At 54.5% G+C, this 12,432-nt stretch overlaps 1 protein-coding gene across 3 annotated transcripts in view; it reads left to right on the forward strand.

Moving 5' to 3' along the window:
* The first annotated feature begins 760 nt into the window (after positions 1-760).
* EPHB2 (EPH receptor B2) overlaps positions 761-12,432 on the forward strand; it is a 179,260-nt gene continuing 167,588 nt past the window's right edge. For 2 of the 3 annotated variants that reach the window (XM_037017936.2, XM_037017937.2), the window contains exon 1: positions 959-1,151. In XM_037017936.2, the coding sequence (XP_036873831.1) occupies positions 1,091-1,151 (61 nt within the window). In that variant the 5' untranslated portion in view covers positions 959-1,090. Of the gene's footprint in view, positions 1,152-12,432 lie in introns of all 3 variants that reach the window. The other variant, XM_017676558.3, reaches the window with a different exon arrangement.

Below are 12,432 nucleotides of genomic sequence, written 5' to 3' on the forward strand. Positions count from 1 at the left end.
TGAAGGAACAGCCATGCGCAACACCCGTGGCTGCACAGATAGGTCCATGGTATGGGGGGGTTGAGGGGTTGGGGTGGGGGCGCTGTACATCCCCAGTTACATGCATCTGCCTCTTTCACCCCCAAACTGCATTACAGAGGTACAGAACAAGATGTACAGAAAAGAAGAAATGTACAGATAGAGGGTCTGCAGGGAGGGGCTCATGGGCTCAGCTCAGAACAAGGCAGGGAGGGTAGGCCTGGGGTCTGCCCGCCAGGCCCATCCTCCCCCCGCCGTCCCCCCCCCCAGTGAAGTGACACCCCCTCACCCCCACCAGGCCTTGCTGTTAGCGCCAAGGCCCACTCTCCCAGGCGGAGGCCCCAGCCCAGCCCCAGCGCCTGGGAAAGCCGCTTGTTTTGTTCCCATCTCCACCCCCCTTCTCTCTTTTTTTTTTTTTTCATTCATTGCCGTTCGGTCCCTTTCGGAGCCGCAGGGACCAGGGTGGCAGGGCTAAGGCAAGGGGATGGCACTCCCTGCCCTGACAGGTACAGCCAGCCCCTGCTTTGGGCAGCCCCTTTCCCCGCCCTCCCCCCGGGTTCCCTCTCCCTGCCCCTGTCAGCCGCGCCAGACGCTCTCCGGCTTTGCAGCATTCAATAAAAATTCAGAAACATTTGGGCTGAAATCGCTGCTTTATCTGGAGGAGCCACAGCGCTGGGAGAGACCACTGCTGCGCGGGGGGAGCCCGGGGTCTCCGCCGCCCGGGAGCGCGAAGTCTCCGCGCGCCAGCGCCCGCGCTGTCCCGGGGTGGCTCTGCGAACGCGGGGGCTGGGGGTCGGCGAACACGCGGGGCCAGCTGGAGTCCCGGGTGCGCACGGGGGGCGGCGGCCCGGCCGGGCTCCCCCCGCGCCCGCGGCTCAGGTGGGCCGTGCCCAGCGCTGGCGGAGCCCGGGTCCCCGTTCTGCCCGGGCTGGATGGCTCATTCTGCTGGCTGCGCGGTGGCGGCGGCTGTGTGTGCGCCGCGCCTCGCCGCTCCCCACGGCCCCTCGAGCACGGGGCGCGCTGCCGCCCGCGCCCCGCGGCGCCGCGGCCCGAGGCCCCGGGAAGCGCAGCCATGGCCCTGCGGAGGCTGGGGGCCGCCCTGCTGCTCCTGCCGCTGCTCGCTGCGGTGGAAGGTGAGCGGGCGGCGGGCGATGGGGGCGGGGAAAGGCCGGGCACGGGCGGCCCCCGGCGCCCACCTCCGCCCTGCGGCCCGCGAAGTTTGCCCGGGGGCTCGCGCCGGGCGCAGGTGGCCGCGGGGAGGTGTGTCCGGCCGCGCAGTGAGGCGCGGGCCCCGCGGGCGCCCGGGGAGCGGCGGGCGCTGATTGACTGTGCCAGGAGGAGGCGAAGGGACCATCTTGCCGAGGCTTTGTAGCCAGCCCGGCGAGCGCCGCCCAGGGCCGGGGGCTGCCCACGCGCGCTCGCCGCCGGCGGCCCGGGCACCCCCTTCGCGCGGTCCTGGCCTTTCTCGGCGCGGGGTGGAGGGGCGCCGGCTGGGGGCCCCGCTCGCAGTCAGGGCTGGAAAGTTTGGCAGAGAGCAGAGGGAGGGAGGCACCGCGGCTGGCCCGGGTGGGGACTCCCTGTCCGTGCCCCCCAGGGATGGGGTCGGCGCGCCAGAGAGCGGGGGACTGGCAGAGTGGAAGTGAGCGCGTCAGCCCCCCCGCGCTGTTGCCCGCCCGTGGCCCGTGGCATACAATGGTGTCCCCTCCCCGAGAGGACTACGGGGGGATGGGTCCGTGGGCATCTCTCAGCTGCGCGGGGTCTCTGGGCACCCCTGCCGGCCACCGCCCCGCTGGCCGCAGAGCTCAGCGTGGCCACTGGAGCCCCGGGAACTCTCCAGCTGCCGCTGGGCCGGACCAGATGCTCTTGCCATGTGTTGGCCTTGGCCGGGGTCGCCGGGCCCACTCCCCATAACCTCGTGTCGTGGTACCACGCGACCCCCAAGGGAACAGGGTGGCTGCCAAGTCTCCCAAGCCAGCTTGCTCTGGAGGGAAAGTTGGTAAGGTCTGGGTGTGTCCGCCAGAAATGGCCGAGCTTGTGGGGTAAAATATGAATATGAATAATGGTTCTCATGTGTACTGCACTTTACAGTTTTTAAACCGCTTTACAGTTTATGAAGTATTTTGCACTATAAGCAGCTCTCTGTGGTTTACGTGCTGCACAGCTGACAAGGTACTTTAAGCTTTACGAAGTGCTTTGCCACCCACAATTTTATCACCCACAATTTTGTTGGATTCCTCAGAATAAGTCTTCCACAGAAGCCAGGTGGGTATGATTCTTACTCTCTTTTAAAAGATAAGGAAACTAAGACTCAGAGTCCGCGTATCACCCAGGGCCACTGGGTATTAACAATGGAGCCCTGGTCTGGCTCTGAAACCTGGGCTCTGTTCACTTTGCTGGGTCCTGTCCCTAAACAGGGAGACCTCTTCCAGGATTCTGCCACTGGGGGCTTAGGGGCAAAGCATCTGTGCTCTCATCCTGGGCCGCTTTTGGATGGTCGGAAGCCCCTTCCCCTTTTGCAGCTCAAAAAACTGGTGAGACCAGCTGTGGCCTCGGGAATGGCATGATGGGCACCCCGTGCTATAACTTCAGTTTCTCTCTCAGTAATGAGCACTTTAGTGACCAGTTTGGTGGGTGGTGAGGTGTCCCTGGATGGCAGCCACAGTTTCTGGCACCAAGGCAGCTGTCCTCTGGCTCCTGGAGAACTTGGTGGCAGCCTGTGGTTTCCCAAAGTGGGGCCACTGAGTCCCTGAGGGTGCCACAGGCCCTGGGTGTGGAGGGCAGCCCTGGGGCCCGGCTGCCGGCCGGAGCTCGCTGAATATGGCTGAGGTACCACTTATTAACTCTGGCTTTGGGGAAATGACTCATGCATTGGCCTGCTATACATTGGGATGTTTACAGTATTATGGGGAGCTTGGCATAAATACTACTATATAGGTTGCAGTCATCGGTGCTGGAGGGGAAGAAAATTGGCCCCTCTTGCATTGGAAGAGGCCTGGGTGTGTTTTTAATTACCGTGGGGTAGATGGAAGAGCTGTGTGTGTCTGTCCTGCTGTCGCCCTGGCAGGGGGTGACTGGAATCTGGTGGGCAGTGGCCAGGCTGGACCCCGGGCCCCAGCACGGGGCTGATCAGCTGCGTGGGCTGCCACTTGGGGGCAGGATGAGAGGGCAGCAAGGTACCCCAAACCTCTCTTCAGGCTCTTCCTCTGCCCCTGGACACTAAGGTATTGAGTCCCTTAGCGGGTAAGGGGAGCTGGCCAAATGGATGGGAGATGGTGTGAGATGGAGGTCAGGGGCCCCACTTCTAATTTTCTCAGGGTCCTGGGCCAGCTCCCTTCCCTAGGGGCCTCAGTTTCCCTGGTGAAAAATGGTTTGCTAATCTCTTGGGATTCCATCATATGCACCCTACTTCTCCTCCCTGAACCTCAGTTTCCCCTTCTGTCAAATGAGGGTGATCATAATGCATATCCAGCCCATTCCACAAGGTGTTAGTGAGATTCGGGCCAGATAATGGATGGGGATTTGGGACACCTGGAAGAACGGTGTGTGGCCTTTGGGGTGGAAGATAGGGATGGGCACTGCCACTTGTGGCACATCCCAGAAGAGATGGGTCCTCTCTGGAGCAGCATGGTCTGTGGAAACAGGTCTGAAGCCCGCGCTGGAGGGCGAGCTTCCCTGTGGCTCCTAGTACCCAGAAACATGTGGCACCACTCCCTTCCCTATCCCCTGCTCATTCCCTGTAGTAGCAAAGCTGTCCTCATCACTGAGATCCTAGGAAATCCCCAGCCTTTGGAACAGGAGTGAGGAGAGGGGGTCCGTGTATGAGGCAGGGCTGGGGTGGAAGGTTCCTGGGTTAGGATGGTGAGCATAGTATCTCCCCCAAACCATGAGAGATGGCCCCACACTGGGGAAACACAAGTCTGGAACATCTGGAGTGGGGGCTTAGGGATGGAAGCACTCTGGGGACACTGGCCAGAAGAGGCCAGTGACAGACCAGCCACTAGATGGAATCCAAAGGTTGAAGAAATCAGTCTCCTCCATGCATTTGTTCATTTGATTTCCAGTTATTTGGGAGCTTCCTCTCTGGCTGGTGTGGTACTGGGCCCTGGGTGAGCAGAGAGGAAGGGGACAAGCTGATAGGGAATACACTTGGCAAGATATAATGTGATAAGTGTGTCCCAAATTGCTGCCAGGAGAAAGTCGTGAGCCACCTGGGGCAGTGGAGGCAGTTTAGAATGGAAGACAGTTATTTCATTTTTTATGGCTTTATTCCTTGCCTCATTTTCTCACTGCCTCCAGTATCCCTGCAATGAAACTTTCTCAGCCACCTGTCACACGAATGAACTATGCTCTCAAACGTTAAGGAGGTTGACTTTAGGACTTAGAGGGTGAGGAGAATTTTGCCTGGAATAAGAAAGAGCACGTGTAAAGACATAGGCATGATGATTGGATACTTACAGCTGATGAGGGCAGCAATGGGGGCTGAGTATGGAAGGCAGCAGGTCCTGAAGGGCTAGGATGAAAGGCTGAGGAGTTCAGACTTGACACCAAGGACAGTAGGGAGCCACTGAAGGTGCTTGAGCCATTGAGGGACCTGGCCAGATGTAAAGATTACTGACCTCCAGTGATGTTCAGATGGGCCAGACCCAGTCCAGCCCTGCTGAGGAAAGCCTGGCTTGTTTATTCCCCGCTAGTCTGTGAGTTCCCTGAGAGTTCATTTTATGTCCGCAATCATGGTGAAAAGAAATCAGTTCAAATGCCGCCTCCCCAGAGGACTTCCTGCTTACCTCTTCTGAAACAGACCCAACTCAGCCACTTATCCCATCTGCTTTGCTTTGCTTCCTAACACCCATCACCACCTGAAATGCTATCAGAGATTTGTTAGTCTCCTTGTTTTGTATCTGCCTTGCCCAGTAACTGAATGACACAGTCAGCTAAGAAATGCATGAATGAATGTCAAGGGAATGAATGAATGAATAGATTATGTTGTGTAATGTGAGAAGTTTCAGGATAATTGTAAGGTGATGGAGACAGTCCATCTGGCCTGGGAGATGAAGGAAATCTTCCGGGAGGGAGAAGCCCAGGGGCTGGCCTGAGTTGGGAGGCAGGATACGGGAAAGTGTGTGGGCATAATGAATAGACTAGTTCAGCCAGAGCTAAGGATTCAAATGGATCAGCCGCAGCTCTGTGTTAAATAAGCCCCCCTTCTTAAGGGGGTTGAGGAAGTGCCCCCCACCCCGCACAGTATACTTCTTGTCTCTCCCACCCCATCCTATCCCTCTACTGGGCTCACTTCTTGGTCATTACCTATTTAAGATCCAGTGACCTTCAGTGGGATTAATTTGGAACTGGTTTTCCTTTTATGTTTGTTTCTTCTGCTTCTCATTTTTAAAGGAGGCTGCTTTCATGTATTCGTCTTAAGGCAGGAAATCAGGGGCTTAGATTTAAAACCCAAATGTTGTAGAATTCAAAAGCCAGTTGACGTATTCATTCATTCCTTCATCCATCCATCCATTTAAGAAGAGTCACCAGGCACCTACTTCATGTCAGGTGCTGGGTGGGAGAAGGGATTCCAGCTTTGGCAGGGAACAGAATCAGCTGACTTCACAGACAGTGTGGGGTAGAGAAAAGGCACAGCGCTGTTGGGCAGTCAGACCTGAGTGCAGATCTGAGCACTGCGCACTGTCGCCCTGGCAAGGAGCTCAGAGTCCCTGGGCTCCTGTTTCCTCAGAGGTTTCTGTGCACACCCACATAAAATGTCAGGCACTCAAGCACATGGCCCTGTACATTATATGCTGTTCTTGGCCCCTTCCAGGCCCCCTCCCTCGGAGCGCCCCTGGGTATGGTCAGTGAGGGCTGTGTCCTGATTTGACCCCCTTTTTGGCATGTGGGTTGTCCAGGCAACAAATCAGCCCCCAGTGTCCCCCCAACCCACTGCTCAGCCTCCCAACATCCCCCAGCCCTGGGATGCGATCCCACAAGTCTGTGTGGGCCCAGGGTTCCATCTCTGCCTCCTCCAGGGCCCTGTTGGGGGCATGTACTCAGGTTCTTAACACCAGTGGGGCTCACAAGTCTCCTTATTTCTGGGGATCTGCGGTTGCCCTGAAATGATAATAGAATGTTGCATGTTGATGCATATTTTCCTAGGAACTGGGGCCTTAGCTTTCAGAAGTTTCTCAAAACAGTGAAAACACGAGTCAGTGCCTGAGCACACAGTGGGGGCTTGCTTCCCCATCTCTGGAATCCTAGGTTTGCCTCCACCCACCAGCCCCTCTTTCCTGCTGTGGCCCCAGTCCCTCCAAGGGGTTAGTCCTTCCTGGTGCCTTTGCCCTCTCAACATCAAGGTTGCATCAGCCTCAGAGCCAGGGTGGGGGCAGGTTCTCTGGGCATCTGTGCTGGGCACTCAGCAAGGCCCAGGGTAGGGGCTGGTCCACTCTGCCTGCCCAGAGCTCACCTATGAGTTACACCCCTGCACACAGGACCCCTACAGGAAGTAGGGAATGGAGCTGGCTGGTGACAGGAGGCCTGGGCTGGGAAAGGCAGGATCGCTGTGCGCCTTCTGAGGCTGGAGGGGTGAGATCAGGATGACCTCCTGGCAGAGGCGGGCCTGGCCCACACCTCTGAGTAAGGCACCATCTTGGTCTGGCCTGCTTGCCTAACTTAGCTGAAGATATCGAAAATGAGGAACGAGGCCCAGAGTCTGTAGGTTAAACACATTGTCCAGGTCCTTCCATCGAGCAGGCAGATTTGTCCCCCAGTGACCCAAGATAAAACACAGGACTCTTAGGAAAGAAGATGAGAAACCTCATAGGAAAACTGGAAAAGACTGAAATGACGTGAAATCAGAGTTAGTGCCCACCACCTGGCTGCCTGCCGCCCTCCTGCAGGCCCCCTGCCTGTTGGTGAACAGAGCGAGGCTTGGCTGGGGAAGGGCAGGGCAGGGAAGAATGTTTGCACAGTTCCCAGAGGTGGGGCAGCCATTGATGGGACAGCACCTGGAAGCTTCCTGATTGGGATCAACTAAGCTGATAAGGCTGCTTGAAAGCGCTTCAGGGCCTTTTAAGGCAGGGCCCTCAGGAGGGTGGGAGAAGAGACACCTGTCCCCCTGGCACCCCTGAGTCACCTGCAGGGGGTGGGGGCAACTTGTGTAGGCCACCTTAGCCTGGGCCATGCTAGGGGGGCTTCCTGGAGCCATCTGTCCCCTTCTGCAGCCCCCTGGGGGTGAAGGCGTCCTCGAGGAGGAGACCTCGCCTGCTCTGTGGCCTTGAGCAAGTGATGTGACTTCCTCATCTGTAAACTGGAGGTGGAAACTTGGCTGCTGGTCCAAAGCGTGTGGTGAGGATGAGATGAGATGCTGTATACAGTGACCAGCAGTTTGGCTTGACCCGTGGCCGTGACCAGTATTCATTCATTGTCGTTACTGTGAAATATCAGCACCCTCTGCCCTTGCTCCTTTCTCTGAAATCCCACAGCTCTTTAGCTCAGCCCCAACCACTTTGTCTCTTATTCCATAAACAGCAGAGTGTGGGGGTTACCATGAGCGAATCTGGAGTCAGAGTGTCCTCTACTGTGTGTCCTCCAACCAGTTACTTAACCTCTCTGAGCCCTGGTTCCCTCATCTCTAAAATGGGAATAATAATAGTTTATAGTTCTTGAGATGGTTGTGAGGAATGAATGTGTTAACCCATAAAAGATGAAGCCAAGCGTGTGCTTCAAGTGTGATGCGCACACAGTAGACATTAAATGGCCATTATTGCTTAATACCAGTGGGAAACTAGTTTCAGAGTAGGGGAATGTGGGTGTCATTTTACTAGGGTGACTGCCTCCAACTCTACCCACCACATCTTCATTCAACCATGGGGGAAAACCAAAGATTCAGAATTAAGTTCTGAGCCTTCTGGGGCAAGGGTGTAACTGACTCTTGGTGGATGGTTGCAAAGCCCATCCAGGCTCCCTCTGTGGGACAAAAGCCCCATCCAGGTTTGCCTCAACGGCCTCAATCCTACTCCAATTTCACCTCCCTAATCCCCAGGAAAGGTGTAGAGTCCTCTGTGACCGTGCCCTTCTTCTTGGCCCTATGCCTGCCCAGTGCCAACTACCATGCCATGGCGATGATAACAGCCTCCAATTCTTGTGCCGGAAGCACTGCTGACAGCATTGCATATGCCATCTCATGCAAATGCCCCAATAAGCCCCACCAGGTAGTTTTATTATTATGCCCATTTTACAGAGAAGGAAACCAAACCCCAGAGAGTAACTAGCCCAAGGATACATAACTAGGGAGTGGGAATTAGGGATTTGAATCCAGGTCTGGGTGACTGGTGCTCCGCTGCCAAAGCCACTTCTGAATGTGCCTCCACGTTCAGAGGAAGAGCTTGGCTCTGGGGAGGGTCTCTGAGGCAGCCGTCCAGCCTCTGACTCCATCAACATCCTGAGATAATGCAAGTGGGAGGATTCTGGAACTCACAAACCTGCCATAAAAATGCAATCTCTGTCATAATGGTCAGAATAATGTTGTTCTAACTTAGACAAATCGGGTGTTAACTCATTACATTGCAGGGGCTCCTCCACAGAGAATGGAGGCTGTGGAACAGTCACAGGGCCCCTCATAGCCTGTACTTCCAAATCCATTAGCTCTCTGGGCTTCATGACAACCTGGTAAGTGGACACGAGCCACGGGGCCTATTTTAGGGATGAGGAAACTGAGACCTGGGGGGCCAACGTGACTTGTCCAAGGTCAGTGGCCAAACCAAGCTTGAAGCCCAAGGCCAGTCTAAATGGCCCAGAGATCCTCAATCTAATTTGAATTCTTAGCGAACATTTAAAAGTCAAGGGATTTTACAGGGAAACTCTGTTTCCAGCTTGTGAAGTCAGACAGTCTGGCTTCCCTGGGCCCATATTTCCACATGGCCACAGTTGACTGGATCCGGATTGTGGCTGCCTTTTCAGACAGAACATTAAGCACTAGGGGTAACTTGCCACCCACTTATGTCATGGATTTGTGTTACTCACCAGGCCCCAGTAGGGATCACGTTTGCCTCCCAAATCTGCCCCTGTGTCTCTGTGTGATCTACAGTAAATTGCTTCTCCTCCCAGGGCTTCAGTGGCCTCTTCTATAAAATGAGGTGGGGGGACTCAGTGGTTCTGAGGGCCCCTTCTACCACCAGGATTCAATGCCCAGTGCCAAGCTCCAGGCAGGGAAGAGAAGAGCTATGAAAAGTTCAGGGCTCCCCCTGGAAAGTGTATCAGTCATCTATTGCTGTGTAACAAGCCACCTTAAGACTTACTGGCTAAAAACAACCGTGATTTACTATTTCTCCTGATTCAGTGGATTGGCTGGGTTCAGCTGGGTGTTTATTCTGTTCCACGTGGTGTTAGCTGGGATCACTCATAAGACAGCATTCAGCTAGGTTGTGGCCAAGGTCCACCATGCCTCACATACATCTTTGAAGCCGTGGTAGGGGCAGCTGGAAGGCTGGGCCCCCTCTTTCATTCCAAGATCTCACCCGTCAGTAGTCTAGACTAAACTGCTTTCCGTGGTGACTGACTCCCAAGAGCATGAAGCAGAAACTGTGAGACTTCTTGAGGCCCAGGCCCTACTAGAATAAAACATCACCCCTGCAACCAAAGCCAGTCACAACACCATGTCCAGTTTATTCCAGGCATCCTCATCAGGCTCAAGGGGAGGGAAAATACAGTAGGATTGAGTTTCTGTTTAATCCCTACAGGGAAGTCCCATTTCTTGCTCAGATCTGACTTTGCATCTTCAATAGTCTTCAACATATCTCTGGAGGTGACGCACAGAGCTTGGTGTCCCCCATGAACCCATTTCACCACTTACACATCTCCATGTACTCTGCGCCAACTTGTGATCCAAACTGAGATTTAAAACACTGTGAATGGGAGGAGTGGTTCGTGTTCGTTGGTGGTCCTATTTGGAGATAATCAGCCCCAGGGAGTATCTCGTCTGTTGCAGGGGTGGGGATAACAGGAAGCTAGAAGCCTCACTCCCTCTCACCCAACCCCCAACACTACCTCCCTGCACTGGCTTCCAGTGTCACCTGCCTCCTGTGAGAGGGCAGAGACCCTCCACTTCACCTTATGCCATGCCCAGCACAAGGCCTGGCTCATAAAGGGCACTAAATAGATATTTGCACAAGAAACAAGCCTACATATTAATTCAAAATGGCAGTTGGAGTCATAGATATTCAAGACCTGGCATAGGGCTTAAGGCCAGGGAAAGAGAATCTGGTAGGATGGAATGTGGCCTGGGGCTGGACACGTCAGCCTCAGTCTCCTCATCAGCAAATTGGGGATCCTGATTTCAGCCCCCCACGAAAGTGACACAAAGGAGAAACCATGGACTTCATTCACCTGTAAAAGGACCCATACCAGTGTGGCTGTGGTTTGGCAGTTCCACCTTGGCCAGGGACCACCACTTGCTCTTAAGAGCAAGTTACACTCGTTGGGCTTCTCTTTGCTGACTGAACAGGGAATCAAGATCAATGTAATACAGACACTAACTCACAGGAGTCCGGGCCAGAGACCCCAGACTCCCAAGCTGGCCTGTGCTGTGAACGAGTGAGGTGAGCCAGATGCTGACAGCAGTGCCCCAGGGAGAGTGCGTATCCTGTCTAAAGAAGGCAGGCGCTACCCACTACTGACCACGTGGCTATGCCAGAATCAGGGTTCGATTTTGCCAGCTCTTCTGATTTGCAAAGTTCTAATGTTTATGAAAAATCTGGCTTTTTAACATTTGTTCAGTTTAGTCTAAAAATATAGTCCTGACTAAATTAAACCATGTTCACTGGCTGGATGTGATCCACTGGCTTATAGTTGACAAGCCCTCCTTTAAGTGTTTGGGGGAGCCAAATAGCAAGTTTGGTTCCATTTTTCAGTTGGAGAAGGTATGGTTCAGAGAGCTGAAGTGACTTATCCAAGGTCACACTGGTAGGTATGAGGGTGTTGGCTATGCCTCCTAACCCTGAATTTGGGAGTCTCTTTTCCTGTAACTTCCCTCCATGGTTCCTGTTTCCTGCCTTCTAGAACAAGCCAGAAGCATAAGTTCTGCTTTGTAGTCATCTGCCTTGTTTGCAGGCAGAGAGCATTTTCTTTCTTTGAGTTACTTCTCTGGGGGCAGAGTTGGTGGGATGGAAAGCATATGGTCTTACAGTAGCACCGTAAACCTTGGCCTTTTAACTGACCTCTGTGAGCTGCAGTCTCTTGCACTGTAGAACGGGGTTAGGAAAGGTTTCCTAGATGAGGTGACTTCTAAGAGATTCTTAAGGAATAGCCAGGCGAAGAAGCAGCAGGACAGGCGATCCAGGCAATGATACGGCATCTGCAGAGATCCAAATGGGAGGCCCGAGAGTGTGTAATGTACTGGAGAAGCTGGAAGGAGTCCTGTGTGGCTGAGAATGGGGCATGCCAAGCGCTGGGGCGGGGTGCAAGCTGCCTGGCCTCAGCAGGGAGAGAGCGTGGGGTCAACATTCCCATTATGGCAACGACATATGTCCACAGCACCAACTTGTCACTTGGCCTGAGTCCATGGGAAGCCGGAAGGACAAAAAGCATCTGAAATGTGTAAGTAGGGAGAAAGCGGCTTAGTGCACAGTGGGATGTGTCCCGCCTGAATGGGGCTTCTCCGCCTCTCACGGGGAGGCAGAGCCTGGGAACAGCCTCGGCCAGAGCCCACAGGGCCTTTCTGGAACCCACGAAAGAACGAGGCCCAGGGAGTCTGTTCGAGTCAGGGCCCCGCTCAGTATGTCCTCTTGCCTGTCCCCATCAGTGTCAGCTGTCATTCCCCACGGCCTCAGATGGCAGCTCCTGCAGCTCTCAGGAGAAGTGTCGAAAGGACTCAGCTGCCAAGGAGGCCCTGAGGTGTCCCCACGCCGGCCCGGAAGCCCAGCTATGCCAGCAAAGCTTGGGACTCCCTTCTGTAGTTGAAAGGGTTCCGACGTCCCCTTGGCCTGGGTCCAGGGACATAGAAGAGTCAGGAGACACCGGGGAGGGTCCTGCAGTTGAGAGACAGTCAGATGGTTCAAATCCTTATTTCCCCATGTGCCGGCTCTGTCCCCGTGGGTAAGTCATTTCACCTCCCCGGCCTTGGGTTCTCATCTGTACAGTGAGGATAACAGGATGTTGTTTGGGGAATTAAAAGAGATAATATATGAAAAGCAGGTGTTTCCTGAGCCTCGCCTAGCCTGTTTCTCAGCTGTTCAATGAGAATAGTAATTAGTAATAACAACAGTGGCAACTAGCATTTCTTGAGGGCTTGCTAGAAAACAGGCACTGGGTTTAGGTATTATTATCACCTGTATCCTACAGATGACAAAATTAAGGCTTGGAGAGATGAAATAATTTGTCCACAGTCATTTGGCCAGTAGTGGTGGAGCTGGAATCCAATCTCAGGCAGCC

This window comes from Manis javanica, chromosome 4, assembly GCF_040802235.1.
Source record: "Manis javanica isolate MJ-LG chromosome 4, MJ_LKY, whole genome shotgun sequence".
NCBI classification, from domain to species: Eukaryota; Metazoa; Chordata; class Mammalia; order Pholidota; family Manidae; genus Manis; species Manis javanica.